This window comes from Pelobates fuscus, chromosome 6 (genome assembly GCF_036172605.1).
Source record: "Pelobates fuscus isolate aPelFus1 chromosome 6, aPelFus1.pri, whole genome shotgun sequence".
Lineage (NCBI taxonomy): Eukaryota > Metazoa > Chordata > Amphibia > Anura > Pelobatidae > Pelobates > Pelobates fuscus.
Window position 1 is genome coordinate 285,767,421 of NC_086322.1, and position 14,852 is coordinate 285,782,272.

The window sequence follows — 14,852 nt, forward strand, 5'->3', positions numbered from 1 at the left end:
AGGATGCACAGTTCCCAGCAGGTGATTAAATGGTGATGGTGCAAACAGCTTCTATGACAGCTTTTATGATTCATAAAGTTATTCCAGGGTACAGGAAAAAACACCTCTACCCAAAAAACAACAACATTTGGGTCTTAAATACAGCATGTGTTTAACCAGTTAACTTGCCCTTTTTTGTCCTATTAGGGTGGCAAATCAGCTATTCATGTCCATGCCATAACAATATATTGATGTTACAGCTTCTTTATCAAAGCCAGGTTAAATTGTAATACACCATACCTGCCGAGTGACACTGTTTGGTAGGGACAGTCCCTATTTTGGGCCAAAATTCCTCTGTCCTTTTATTCTATCTCAATGTCCCTCTTGTCTAGGAACTCCATATTGCTGTTGTGTAACTGCTCCACATCAGTAAAACCAAAATAAATGTTTTTAAGAAATCATTCTGTATAAAAAAAAAAAAACAACACAATTCATTGTTCTTGTTATAAATGACATTTTAGTTGCATAAATTGTTATTAAAAGGAACGCTATACTGGTGGGAATTCAAACATGTATTCCTAACACTGTATTGCTAAAGTGGCTGTTTAAGTCCCTGGCCCCACTCAGATCACATTGAAAAGGTGATTATACCTTTTCTCCCTCCCATAGGAAAGCGCTGGGATGCTATTGCGCATGAGCGGTAAAACAGCACGCTGCGCCATTCAGCATCTCCTCATAGAGCGTTAAGACACTGAACGTAGGCGCGGCACACTGCACCTCTAGTGGCCATCTGAGTGACTGCCACTGTGTTTCTAGGCAGCAATGTAAACACTACAATTTCTCTGAAAAGGCAGCATTTACATTGTTGGACCTGTGGGCACATGCTTTGGACACCAGAGCCACTACATTCAGTAATAGTTGTTCTGGTGAGTATAGTTTTCCCTTTACAGACACACCTAAAAGTTTTCAGCACAGCCCCACTACTGGCCACACCCGCACTTGCACCTGTAAAATTAAAGTGTCCCTCTTTATTCATTTGAAATGTTGTGACACATGGATATAGGGGTGACTATATAATGGTATCACAAATATGGGCTGTCTCTGTCAATGCAATGTCATAATGGAAACATATTGAGATTCACCCGATATTCGGTAATTGAGGGGTCCCTTTTGGTTCTACCTGATACGTAGCCATGCCGTAGCTCACACATCCTCAAAGAGGAATATTTTGATTTATGGGGGTGTAAGTGGGCTATGCCAGAAATTCTAGGTGACTAAATACTAATAACAACTTGCACAACTAAACTGTAAATTAAAACAAGGACGCTGTGTATTGTTTACACAGACTGATTTCTAAACACATTTATTGTGGTTTAAAGACACATTACTGATAGTGGTATTGCTGTGGCGTTCTGCCAGACACACCAACAATATGGAGCTCCTAGATAAGAGGGACATTAGGATAGAAATGAGGGACAGAGGGATTTGGGCCCAAAATAGGGACTGTCCCTCCTGAATAGGGTCACTTGGGAAGTGTGTCATACAGCTATTAGGTGACACCTGAGCCACATTGGCACACTCCAATCTCATCTCCATGTATATCAGAGCAGTCACGTTTTACTGCCTGCCTGCCAGCTTTGAGCAAGCTGTACAAATACCTCCAGGCAAGGCTGACACTGTAAACGTTTCCTCCTAGGCCTCGTTGCCATGGATACCTCGTCTCCTCACCTTTCCTTTAACAGCGCGCTCCCTGTCGTTGCCATGGAGACGCAGGGACGCTGTGACCTGTCAGCTGCAGTAGGCGCAGTTCCTTGTGCAACTCACCTCTAGGATCTGAAGGGGGGCTGATGCCTCTAGGACCAGCGCTACAAGCAGAAAGGACTACCCCCTCACCACTAGTGGGGGGCCAAGTGAGCCTGGGGCTACTACTATAACTACTATACTTGTGTTTATGTCAGTGTGTGAGTGGAGGTCAGGGTTTTAAATCACTGGATCATCAGGATTTATTGCAATCAAGGCAACAACAAGAGTTATAATGATATATTTATGGATGAGCAGTCAAGCGATTGGTGTATAACTTGTATAAAAGGATTGTCCCTTTACACTGCCTCTAGATGGGGTTGCTGGGCTTTATGCTGGTGGAATTTTGCATATTAGCTGTTGGAGCCTTGTGTTACTTGGTTTGAAAATGGATACATTAAATTCTCTGCACATAACTTGTAGAACGTTCATGAAAAACAAGCAATCGAAATTCCTAGTTCTGGGATTCAAGATCTATGGCTATGCCTGAATTCCCCTCCCTCATCCCCTCCATGATATAATCTGAGAATATGGGCTAGATCTGTACTTGTTATGTTTATAAAATATGGAAGACCTTAATCATGAATCTGCTAACGGTGCAAATCTATGTATTAAGTTGGCAGTCAATGGCAAGGGGATGAGTCATGGATCAATACTCTGTGCAAATTGCACAGAACAGAACTGGCACTACATTTAAATGAATAATTATTTTTGGGAAAGCTGATGTGTTTTCCTATAGCCCTTTACAATCACTTAACACATCCTGTTTTATGCTTGTTTTTTGCAGTCCCAGGATATTTGTTATGCTGAGATAAATTAATTTGTAATCAGAAGAATTGGAGACTCAGATTCTTGCTAGACAGTTTTTCTGTGTTGTAATGGATAATTTATATCCAATAAATAAATAATATTTGAAACAGTGTGTGTAGGATATTTCAGTACAGAATCTACAGTGGTTAGTTGACATGATGCTTAGCCAGCCAAGGTTGCTTGAGGGTCATGGGAGTTGTAGTCTGCAGCAGCTTGGCTCACACCATATTTGATGGGCAGCAGTGAAATTGGCTGCAGGAAGCTAATAAGGAAATGACTTTACTTTCTCTAGAATTCTTTATTGATTTGGTTCCCCTCCTGCAGATAATGAATGCTACTTAGTTCAGGGCAGCAATTTTCATGTGCTGATCAACATCATGAAGATTTGATATGGGTTCAGGAAAACATGGTGAATCTAGCATCCCTAATCCCAGCACTAATTTATTGTTTTGTGGTTTTGCTGTGCCATTTGTTCACTCATTTACATAACATGATCAACTTGAAGTCATTCTACTTTTTCAGTGGACTACCATTACAATAGTTTCTATGCTGTTGTTGTAAATTATATATTTATTTTATTTGTTTATGTGTGCAAAGGATACATAAATGGAAATCTAAATTGTGTTAATCTTTCAATTGTACATAATTTAATAGGTGTTCTGAAATAAAAAAAAGGGATATTCACTAAATAGGTAATTGAAAATCAAATTGTAAAATTCAGGATGTAAAAATAGCTGATTGAAAAATGTTCCCAGATCAGACATATATGCCTACATTTTGCGATTTGAATTTTATTAAAGACACAGAGGCTCCTATTATGCATATCTCTTTCTTTATTACTCTCAGCAGCAAAGATAGAGAAATATAAATATATCAAAATGAAAGAAAAAACTGTATAGGCACACAGGCAACCAATCACATAACAGAGGAAGTGACTATAAAAGACCTGTGTCTCCCACAATCCCCCTCTTTCTTTGCTGCTCTGAGACCAGATAAGTACTCACTTGCTCTGCTGGCTATTGCATATTTATTATATTGCATATATTTTACTGTGCTGTTTGGGGCTTTTACTTAACTTGTTGCCCTATCCTATGCCTGTGTGGTGTGCCCCGCTGGGATTCTCCCCTCCCGACCGGTTAAGCCTTTTCCCTGCCGTTTTTCCCCTCCCCTGCCCCTCTCCTCGGGTCATGGGTGGCCTCCTGTGGGTTTGCGGTCGGGCAGGCACTTGCGAGCCTCCGCTCATTTCAGCAGTGGCTCCCTGATGCAGATGGGTCGGCTGCGTGGGAAGTGTGCACGCGACCTTCCCTGCTGTTTGCTCTCCATGAGGTGCTCCTCCATACCTCGTGCGGCGGCCATCTTGGACTGGAGTTTTTTGCTGCGATTTTACCGCGAGCTTGCAGGGTTCCCTCTCCCCTTACCTGGCCCTCCTCCTCCTCACCCTGCCAGCCTCTGAGTCTTTTCCTGGGCACACCACTGTTCAGGTATTCTCTGTTGCTATTATTTGTATGCCTATTAACCTTTTTCTCTCCTGTGGGTTACTCAACCTTGTCCTGCTAGGTACATACTTATTTATTTTTTCTTGTTGTGCATAGAATGCATTTCATAGTTTTTTCTCATGCTCCTATCACCCTCTTTGTGAGTTTATGCTTTGCCATCTATAAGTAATATAGTAAAATGCATATGTGTCCAGATCACATGGGGTTTTATTTTGCAAAGTTAACTTTACTTGCAAGAGATCTGATCTTACAATGTATTTCTGACTGTTTATTTTATTTGTTTAAAATTTCTTAAAATGTTCTCCTTTAGACCTATATGGGTTATTACAGGCTTACAAGTCTGCTTTGTCAAATAGACATTACTTTTTATCTTATATGTTAACCCATCTTGCCCTGCCTCGCCCAGGGCCCATAAGGCTATGGCGGAGGCTTATCTCCTCGTCTCCCATAAGATGGCGCGCTCCCACCGTGCCAATGAGCCCCTGGTCGGGCATAAAAGACCAGACTATGAATACGGGCTAGTCCTCGTGATAAGAGGTCGGTCGCCGACCGGAGTGAGAAGGATTCTGAGGTTATGGTAGGATGGTTCCCCCACCATGGCGACCTTTACTGGGGCTACTGCCCCCGTTTAGGTACTCCCGCTCGGGCGGGTGGTAAGGGTCCGACCCCTTTTTGGTCCTTGGGGTAATCCCCAGTTCTTAAACGAATCAGGTTGGTAACCGCACTAGATCTGACCTCTCCCTGGAGAATTTCAGTTTTACTTATGGACACGCTGGGGCCCCCACCCCTTTTCTTGTACAAGGTGTATGTATTACTTGATTTCGCTACGGCGGGGACTCTGAACGGCCAGGTGCATCAACTATTGGCACTAATGCCATTATTTCTATGGCCGTAATGGCCGAACGCCAGAAGGCGATTCTTTTGAAGGTTGGCCCCAATTGGTGAATATGGCCATCTCCGAACCGGTCACTCAGCTGAAGGGCTGCTGTTGGGGAGCAGAATTTTGTTAAGGAACTGGGGTCCTACTGGGAGACATTCACAGCTATTAATAAACCCCAGGAAAATGGGAATGGATTTTTTCTTCAAAGTTTGGTGAGGCCGGGAGTGACAGGAGCCGCACGTCTGGCTGTGATTTCAGGGACTCGTTCCGAACATGTCAAGGCTCCTTCTCCTCCCTTTACGGGATTTCCATGAACCCTAGCCTCCACATCAAGGGGGAAAACATTAAATCCCTACCACCCTCGTGGAAACACGTCGGGCGGATGCCCTTCTGATGGATACCCATTGTTCCCCTCATCCTCGAGGATGGGTGGTGGGCAGGTTTGGCCCAGATTTTTATTACGGATGGGCTGCCTTGACTATAGGCTCATGGTCTCTCAGAGCGGTGCGGGGCTACCTTCGAGAGTTTTTTCTATCCTAACCTGTTCAGCATTTTTGTCCCCATAGCACTTGCCTGTCAGGGGGACAGGAATTGTTGCTCTCCACGGAGACCTGCGATCTGCTCGCGTTAGGGGCGATCCAAGAGTTGCCGGGGGATTACCGAGCTTCAGGTCAGCCTAATCTTGGTACCTTAGCAGGGAGGAGGGTTTCACCCTGCGCTTCTTCCCTGACTTCTTTTTCCCTTGGTACCAACACTTCCATATGATGGGTATCCAGTGCCTCCGGGATCATCTCCGGGCGTCAGATTGGTTGGCCAATCTGGAACTGAAGGACCATCGCGTCACTGTTCCTATAAACAAGGAATCCAAGGTTTCTTTGCCTGGAGAAGGAAACGTTCAAAGTTTTCAATGGCTACTGTTCGGTCTCATCGGTTTCTGGGGGTCCCACCAAGGAGTACTAGGGGTATCCGTCTGAATATCTACCTAGACTACATCCTGGTCATGTCCCTGTCAGGGTACCACTTCCGGTTGCATGTCAACTAGCCGATTACGGTGCTTCAGATTTGGGGTTTTTGTTTTTTCTAAGCACTTGGGAAGTCAGTTTCTGTATCCCTCACAGGCAGTGAAGTTTCTTGGGTTTCACAGTGTAATTATATCAGGCAGTGCCTGTTCCTCCCTAGCTCCAGGATGAAAGCCATGACGAAAGTAGTGATATGGACTCTTAGAGCAGTGGACCTGCCGATCAGGCGTTTAGTGAGGTTACCCGACCTGCCTATGACTTCCATCCAGGCTACATCTCTAGGACAGCCTTACTTTCGACCCCTTCAAGTCAGAAGGATTCCTCTCTCTGTCCAGGTCACTCTTATGTGGCAAGGCGGAAGTTGGACGATGGCTCCAGAAAGAGATTGATCCGATGTCTTGGCTCATTTGGAGGCCTGGATCAGCAGGACCCTCTGCGAGCCGTGAACCTTTTCTTCCAGAGACAAGTGGTCCGAGTTTGGGAAGATGTTGCACATCGACTGCATGTAACTCTTGGCGGGAGCCTTTTGCTTTTCGCCATGTTGCCCCGGTCACGCAAACAGCTGCTTTATCCTCTGGGTGGACTATATGTCAGCGATGAGTTCCATCAACCATCTAGGCAGCATGAAGCCGCGCACGTGGCTAATCGTGGCATAGGACCTCTGGCAATTTTGTCTTCAATGTCCCGGTGACAGCAGAACACATTCCAGGCCTGGACACTTCTAGGGCCGATTGGAATTCACGATTATTCAAGAGATTCTGGAGACTGACGCTTACACGCTTCGGCGTTTTTCCAGGTTTGGAACAGTTGTGGAAGCTGTTCGAGGTGGATCTGTTGGCATCTTGCCTTAACACCCAGTTGCCGAAGTTTTACGGCTGGAGGATGGTACCTATCGACTGTAGCGATTGACATTCATTCAGGATTGACCGGATACTTGGATGTATGCCTTCCCTCCGTTCGATTTGGTTGCTCGCAGGCTCTTGCAATTGACCCAGCACTTGGTTGCGTTGGTGTTGATTGCTACTCTGCGGAGGGCGTGCCCTTGGTTCCCTCGATTACTGAGAATGGCGATGGTTTGCCCAGGTTTGATCCCAAGCGTTCAGAGCCCTTCTAGACCGAATGGGAACACTCTTAGTGGACCAAGGCCTTCTACACCGGATGACGTGTCTCTCCTTTCGGGGTGCTTGGATTATCTTGGATGTTCCGCGATCAACTCCCATCTCCTCTGTATCACATGGACGCCGGGTAATCGATCGGCCTTCGGTCATCAAGTGTGGTCCGGTGGATGCGTGAGACCAACACTGGTTTCCGTATCTAACCCTCAACATTGGATTTTGGGAATTTCGGTCGACATCCTTCGTAGGTCATCTATGTAGAGGATTCACCTTGCTAGGCCACCTGTAGCTGGAATTTTTACACTACCTTCAGGAAATTTGACACTATGGCCGGTGGAGTGTCTGAAGACTTACCTGGAGGTTACGCAGCCACTACGTTCTCCGGACCGTGCACTTTGTTTTCCTTCCATGCTCCCCACCTACCGGTGTCCACTCCTACATTGGCGCAATGGGTTTTATGACTGCCTTGTTGGCCGGTATCGACATGTCGTTTGTTACATCCCACTTGGTACCTGGAGGTATGATGTCCAAGGCCTCGGAGGGCAGTTGTCATTTGGAGGATACCTTACGGGCTGTTGTCCGGTGGCAAGAATCCATTTTAGGGATTTTCTACTTCAGGCCGATTGATCACATTGCATCTCATATGGTGGCTCAGCTTTGAACTTACATAATAGGAGCCTCCGTGTCTTTAATAAAATTCCCAGATTTTACTATTAACATGACGTAAAGTCATGATTTTATTAAAGACACGGAGGCGAGTATTATTCCCACCCACCCCCCCGGTGTTGGGTTTTGGGATGAGATGCTGTTGGACTTTCAGGTATGCTGCAATCCAGTCTGTTTATTATATATATATATTTATTGTGTATATTTACTGATGAGGTTTCAAGTTTCTATGGTTTGGTACTAATGGTAATTTTCTATATTCTAGGTTTGAGTTCCTAGACTGCTCCTGACAAATTTTATTTGTTGAGTTTCAGTTTGGAGTTTGGATTTGACCATATTTCTCTTTTGTAGATTGAAGTTCAGTTTGTTGCTGTTTCCTGTTCTTACCGGTGTGTGATGACGTTCATGTTTCCTGGTCTTCGGTTCGCAAGAAAGAGGGGGATTGTGGGAGACACAGGCCTTTTATAGTCACTTCCTCTGTTATGTGATTGGTTGCCTGTGTGCCTATACAGTTTTTTTTCTTTCATTTTGATATATTTATATTTCTCTATCTTTGCTGCTGAGAATAATAAAGAGAGAAATATGCATAATACTCGCCTCCGTGTCTTTAATAAAATCATGACTTTACGTCATGTTAATAGTAAAATCTGGGAATTTTAATTTGCTCCAATTGAAATGAGTAGCCCTCACTGGGATTAATTTACTAAAACAGAAATTGTAGCTAACACATTTGAGCTTGGCCTTGGAACATAGCTGGGGTTTATTTACTTGACACTCAAGTTGAAAAATTCATACTGAAATAGACAAGCTTAGACTTTAGTTGAGTTGTGGATTTTTTCAAATTCTATTCTGGTTTAACCCCTTAAGGACATAGGACCTGTGCTGACAGGCAGTCTCCCTGCAACTGTAAAATCCCCCAAAAAATTAAAGTTATAGTTAATAAAAAAAATTATTATATGTGTATATATGATATATAGACATATATTATACCTATATAATATGTATATATCATATGTCATGCTAAGTGTATTTTTATATTAATATGTACATATTTTACTATAAGAATACACTTATAATTAAATTACACACGTGTATATATAATATATATAATTATATATAGTATATATATATATATATATATTATTATAAAATACAAATAAGTAATTTAAATTAAATTAAACATGTAAAAATAATAATAAAAATAAAAAAAATTATATATCTATATGAAATTTTATTCTAACTGTATTTTGATATTAATATATATATATATTTATATCAAAATACACTTAGAATGAAATTGTATATATAAATAAAAGGATTCGAACTATTCATATGTCCATATACAAAATTACATAAATAATTATATAAATATACACGTAGACTTCAAATATATAAATATGCATATATATTTAAATTCTACGTGCGTATTTATGTAATATTTTTACATAATTAAGTTATTTTATTGATTGCAATTTAAGGGACCTGCCTGCCAACCCAGGCTGAAAGTCCAGAGAATTTAATTTGCTATCACTGTATTTTACCCTGTAACGTTCTACGACACCCTGAAACCTGTACATGGGGGGTACTGTTTTACTCGGGAGACTTCGCTGAACACAAATATTAGTGATTCAAAACAGTAAAACATATCACAGCGATGATATTGTCAGTGAAAGTGACCTTTTTTGCATTTTTCACACACAAACAGCACTTTTACTGATGATATAATTGTTGTGATACATTTTCCAGTTTTGAAACACTATTTGTGTTCAGCAAAGTCTCCTGAGTATAACAGTACCCCCCATGTACAGGTTTTATAGCGTTTTTGAAAGTTACAGGGTCAAATATATGGGTCAAATATTTTTACATTGAAAATGGCCAGGTTGGTTACGTTGCCTTTGAGAGCGTATGGTAGCCCAGGAATGAGAATTACCCCCATGATGGCATACCATTTGCAAAAGAAGACAACCCAAGGTATTGCAAATGGGGTATGTCCAGTCTTTTTTAGTAACCACTTAGTCACAAACACTGGCCAAAATTAGCGTTCAATTTAGTTTTTTACTTTTTTCACACACAAACAAATATGAACGCTAACTTTGGCCAGTGTTTGTGACTAACTGGCTACTAAAAAAGTCTGGACATACCCCATATTGAATACCCTGGGTTGTCTACTGTAAAAAAAATATGTACATGTGGGGTGTTATTCAGCGATTTATGACAGATAATAGTGTTACAATGTCACTATTGATACATTTTAAAAATGTATGTTTTGAAACCGCAATATCCTACTTGTACTTATAGCCCTATAACATGCAAAAAAGTTGCAAAAAGCATGTAAACACTGGGTATTTTTAAACTCAGGACAACATTTTGAATCTATTTAGCTGTTTTTTTTTCATTCGCTTTTGTAGATGAGTAAAAGATTTTTCACATAAAAGTCAAAAAACATGTATTTTTTTACATTTTTCATCATATTTTTTCATTTTTTTTAAATTAAATTACATGAGATTATATAAATAATGGTATGTAAAGAAAGCCCCTTTTGTCCTGGAAAAAAACAATATATAATTTGTATGGGAACAGTAAATGAGAGCGGAAAATTACAGCTAAACACAAACACCACAAAAGTGTAAAAAGATGCCTGGTCGCAAATGTACAACATCGCAAAAACAGTCCGGTCCTTAAGGGGTTAAAAATAAACTGGAATGTTTTTATTATAGAGAAGGAACTGGCAGTTCCCTTAAAACTGCCCCCGCCAGGAAGACAGACTGAAGGGAGGACAGGGGAGGCATGGAAGGAGGTGGGGCAAAGCACCAGCTGCTGTCTGATGTTGGCATGCTGCGCATGCATGTGTCAGTCACCAATTTTGCACAGAATTGATATTAGCCATCCCAGAATTCTTTTTCCAAAGCTGATTAATGATGCCCAGATGACTTCTGTAGCAAAGCAATAAATCTCCACGTCTGTAGAATTTCATATTGAAACACTGTAGATGGACTCCAGGCACCATGACCAGTTGAAATCACTAAAGTGGTCATGGTGTGTGGAGTAACCCTTTCATTTCTTCTATCTCTGGAAAATTACATGTATATCTGGAAAAAATTCTGTTTAAACTTTGAAGCGTCAGGTCACGATAAAATGAATACCATGGTATTGTTTAAGACATTGATTACGTTTTAAAGGGTTACTCCAAGCACCATGACCACTTCAATTATTTAAGGTAATCATGGTGCCTGTATGTGCAGAATTGCGCTTTGAAACATTGCACATGGGTAGTTTAACCCCCACCACCAGCAGCCTCACTGGGGCGACTTTAGCCAGCCCGGAAGACTTCCTGGCTGGCTAATGTCAATTCTGTGCCAAGGGCATTCCTTGTCTGCAAGTGATCATGCCCACAGAATTAGCACCCAGCCTCTGCAGCCCTGTCTGAGAGGAGACCTAGACCCAGGTAAATGGGCAAAGTGTTGTAAAATTGTGCGCACCATAACCAGCGAACAGCACCAGGGTACTCCTGACATTATAACCACTACAGCGTGTGATCGTTGGAGTTGCCTTTAAGTAAATCACACTTAGATTTGGTTATCATTGTCACTAGAAGTAAAACTTGTCTTGCAAGCTGCATGGGGTTTATCTGCTAAACTCCGAATTGCAGTAAATTGAAAACTGAATTGTGATGTAAAAAAAAATGTATTGCTTAGTTTACTGACACTGTGGCATTCCTTGCTTAGTTCACTAACACTGTAAAATAATTTTAGGCTGTCAAACTTTGTTTCTATAAGGTCACCTGTCATGGATACTGTGTAGCTCAAGGGCACAGGACATGCACAAAGCCCCTCGTTCTAGTGTATTATAAGTTCACCGGTTTCTGATTTGTTCTTTGTGCAAAAATTTTCCACAGTTGTCTTAAGTTACGCCTTTATGTACCAATTGTAACTAATCAAGCTATGGTATATAAAGTTTGTCTAATTCCACAGCGGTAGCATAACCATCTGCAGCAGAAACAAAACGGATCACCTTTGCTTGAACATTTTTGTTCCACCTGGTCATGAATCTGTCTGTGACATTTCCATGACGGTTCCTGGTGGCCCAGATGGGACCTCTCCAGGTTGCCCTATACAACATTAAGGGCTGTTTTACTTGTAGGGTGCTCTCCATTCAGTGATTAGACTGCAGGGGGCAATAGGGGAAACCTGACCTCAAGCATAGAAGTCAATCTAATTCATTTTTATAATTTTTTTTTTTGACTGATCTGTGATTGTATGTGTGATTGTTAGCTTACGGTTTGTGTGCAGGAGGGTGGCTTGCCTGGGGTTCTGCTGCTGGGAGTGAGTGAGTGAGCCTGTCACTTCCTCCCAGCCGGCCGATACTACAGGGGCCCAGTGGCAGTTTTAAAGGGCCACAGCATCCAATCAAGCCCCTGCTCAGCAATACTCATCGGATGGCCCTAATTGCTTGGCCCACTCGATGGGCACCCCAGTGTGTGGGCCCCAGTGCAGCTGCACCGGCGGTTGTTCCGCCACTGAATTATGACATGTGTATGTGTGTCTATGTATGTGTCAGTGTGTGTCTATGTATGTGTCAGTGAGTTTATATTTGTGTGTCTGTGTGTGTGGATATACGTATGTGTCAGTGTGTGTATCAGTCACCATGTTTACATGTATGTGTCATTGTGTGTATATGTGTGTGTCTAAGTGTTACTATTTTCATAAATGGCTGTCAGTGTATGTATATATGTGTATCTGTGTGTGTGTGTGTATATGCATCAGAGTGTGGATCTGTGTGTGCCAATGTGAGTATCTGTGTATCAGTATTGGTGCAGGCATCAAAGATCCCCCTACCAGTACCAGACCACCAGTGATTCAGCTCACCTACCACTTAGCCACCAGGGTAAGGCAAGCACGATGGTGGCAGTGTGGCACATTGCTGTGCAGGGAGATCTACTGATTTCCCTGCCAGTTTAGGAGGGCCTCCTCGCAGAGGAGCTCCAGTCCCAGATAGGGGACACCCAGGAAACTGCCTAAGCCAATGCCACCTAAGCCGATTGATGGGTAATTCATCTCTGATTTAATTGGTTTTGTAGTTGTTAGTCTGAGATTGCACCAATCTAAAATCTGATTAGATTATTTATTGATTATCTTCTCTGGAATATGTGGGTGCTATATAAAGTCTGATAATGATGTTATATTATAATGGCAAAAGGGAATTAAATGTTTTGCTCTGCCCCAATATTTTTATTTTCTCCATTTTTGTGTTAATTAATAATGTCTGTAAAGTTATAACTTGCCCCTGACAAGTGTTAAAAAAAAAATCTCCTATCTAGGAATCTAAAATGGCTGCTGCAGGGAAGTTTGCCATTTTGTGATGCCTTATTTTTTTCTTCATGAGATACAAACTGTGAGGTTTATTTATCCTATTTTATGATTATGAGCAATATTCTCTGCGAATTGTAGTGTAATTTTAAAATGGTTTAATTTATATTTTAGAATAAGTCAGGGTTTCAATTAATAATTCATTTTATTATTTAACGTGGTCTAGCTGTAATCATTAAATCGTATCGGATTGCTGTGTTAAGATTTCGTTTTTGTGCCGTGCCAGTTATTAGCCTATGCGGATAATGGATTTGATCACATCAATGAACCAATACAATCATATTTTAGCTAACGATGTGAAAATTACCTGTTTTCAAAAATGATACATTTCTTAATGTCTGGCCAAAGTCACAAAATCTCAGGTAAAGAAAGTAAAAATAACTCTATGGTAGATGTGCTTGGGGAACTCTATATTTATAGTTGGGGATAGTCACTTAAATTGCTGCAGATGTTTTCACTGTATATTTTTTCATTTTTGCTGCAATTGCAATACTTTACCAAGTAAATTATACTGGACTTTGTGGGAAAATTGGGGATATTGTAACTTATAATAACCACTTAACGACTGCATGACGGTTTATACCGTCACGCAGTGCAAATCTCAAACATCTGTTGATGGCATAGATCGTCATGCATTAAGAGTGCTAGCAGGATTAAATTCATGCTTGTATCAGTTAATATAACTGGATACTCGAGGATGCCTTCTGTCTGTTAGAGCCACCATTCGAATTCACAACAATTCAGAGTTTAGCGAATAAACTTCTCAAGTCTTAATAATTTTGACGTTTTGTTTTAGGTTCGCAAATGGCTGAAGACAGGGACAGACGAAAGGAAATAGTTAACCGTAATCACATGAGGGAAATGAAGAGCAGGATAGACTTGGAATATGAGGTAATCCTTTTTCTTTCTATAGTCCTTTTCAAAATAAGTTGAATAATTAGTGGTTTTAATCCGTAAATATAGATTTGCATTGATAAATTGCCAAACCTGGGGTGATTTGAGATACGGTGGGGCAATTAGGGGTACTAGTGCCGAAACAAAATCTGTGCTGCAGTGTCTTTGTAGCCTTGTATCTGTGTGTATGTGGGCTGTTATATTGTATATGTTCATAAGTAGTTTGTGGTATTGTGTATGATACGTCTGAATGTGGGATGTGTATAGAGGCTGCTTGTGAAATTGTGTGTGTGTGTGTGGATGTGCTCCTTGAATATGCTGTGCAATTTTGGGCAGTTGTTCTAACGAAGGTTATTTTGGCACTATAGAGAGTGCAGAGGCGGGCTACAAAATTTAATAAAAGTAATAGAACATTTTAGCTGTGAAGAAAGATTAACAAATGTAAATCTTTTTAGTTTGAAAAAAACGACGTCTCTGTCTAGAAATCTGTTCACAAAGAGGAATATACATCGGACACATGGTCACGTGTTTAGACTGGAACAAAGGAGATTTAGTATAAGGCAAAAGAAAGGGTTATTACAGTAAGAACAATAAGGATGTGGAATTATCTGCCCGAAGAGGTGGCTTTATCTGAATCGTTACAGATTATTAAACAGCAACCGGATGAATGCTTGCAAAAACATAATATTCAGGGATATACTTTTTAATTTGTGGGTAGCAGCTTCTTGATCCAAGGAGAGATCTGACTGCCATTCGGGGGTCAAGAAGGGATTTTGTTTTATAATTTGTTGAAAAAGAGCTTTAAACTGTGTTTTTTTTTTTTTTTT

At 41.2% G+C, this 14,852-nt stretch overlaps 1 protein-coding gene across 1 annotated transcript in view; it reads left to right on the top strand.

The window, feature by feature from the left end:
• Nucleotides 1–1,765: 1,765 nt before the first annotated feature.
• Nucleotides 1,766–14,852, top strand: part of MARCHF10 (membrane associated ring-CH-type finger 10) — an 84,676-nt gene continuing 71,589 nt past the window's right edge. The window contains exons 1-2 of the mRNA XM_063459363.1: nucleotides 1,766–1,889; nucleotides 13,928–14,022. Coding sequence (XP_063315433.1) covers nucleotides 13,936–14,022 — 87 coding nt within the window. The 5' untranslated portion in view covers nucleotides 1,766–1,889; nucleotides 13,928–13,935. The remainder of the gene's footprint in view (nucleotides 1,890–13,927; nucleotides 14,023–14,852) is intronic.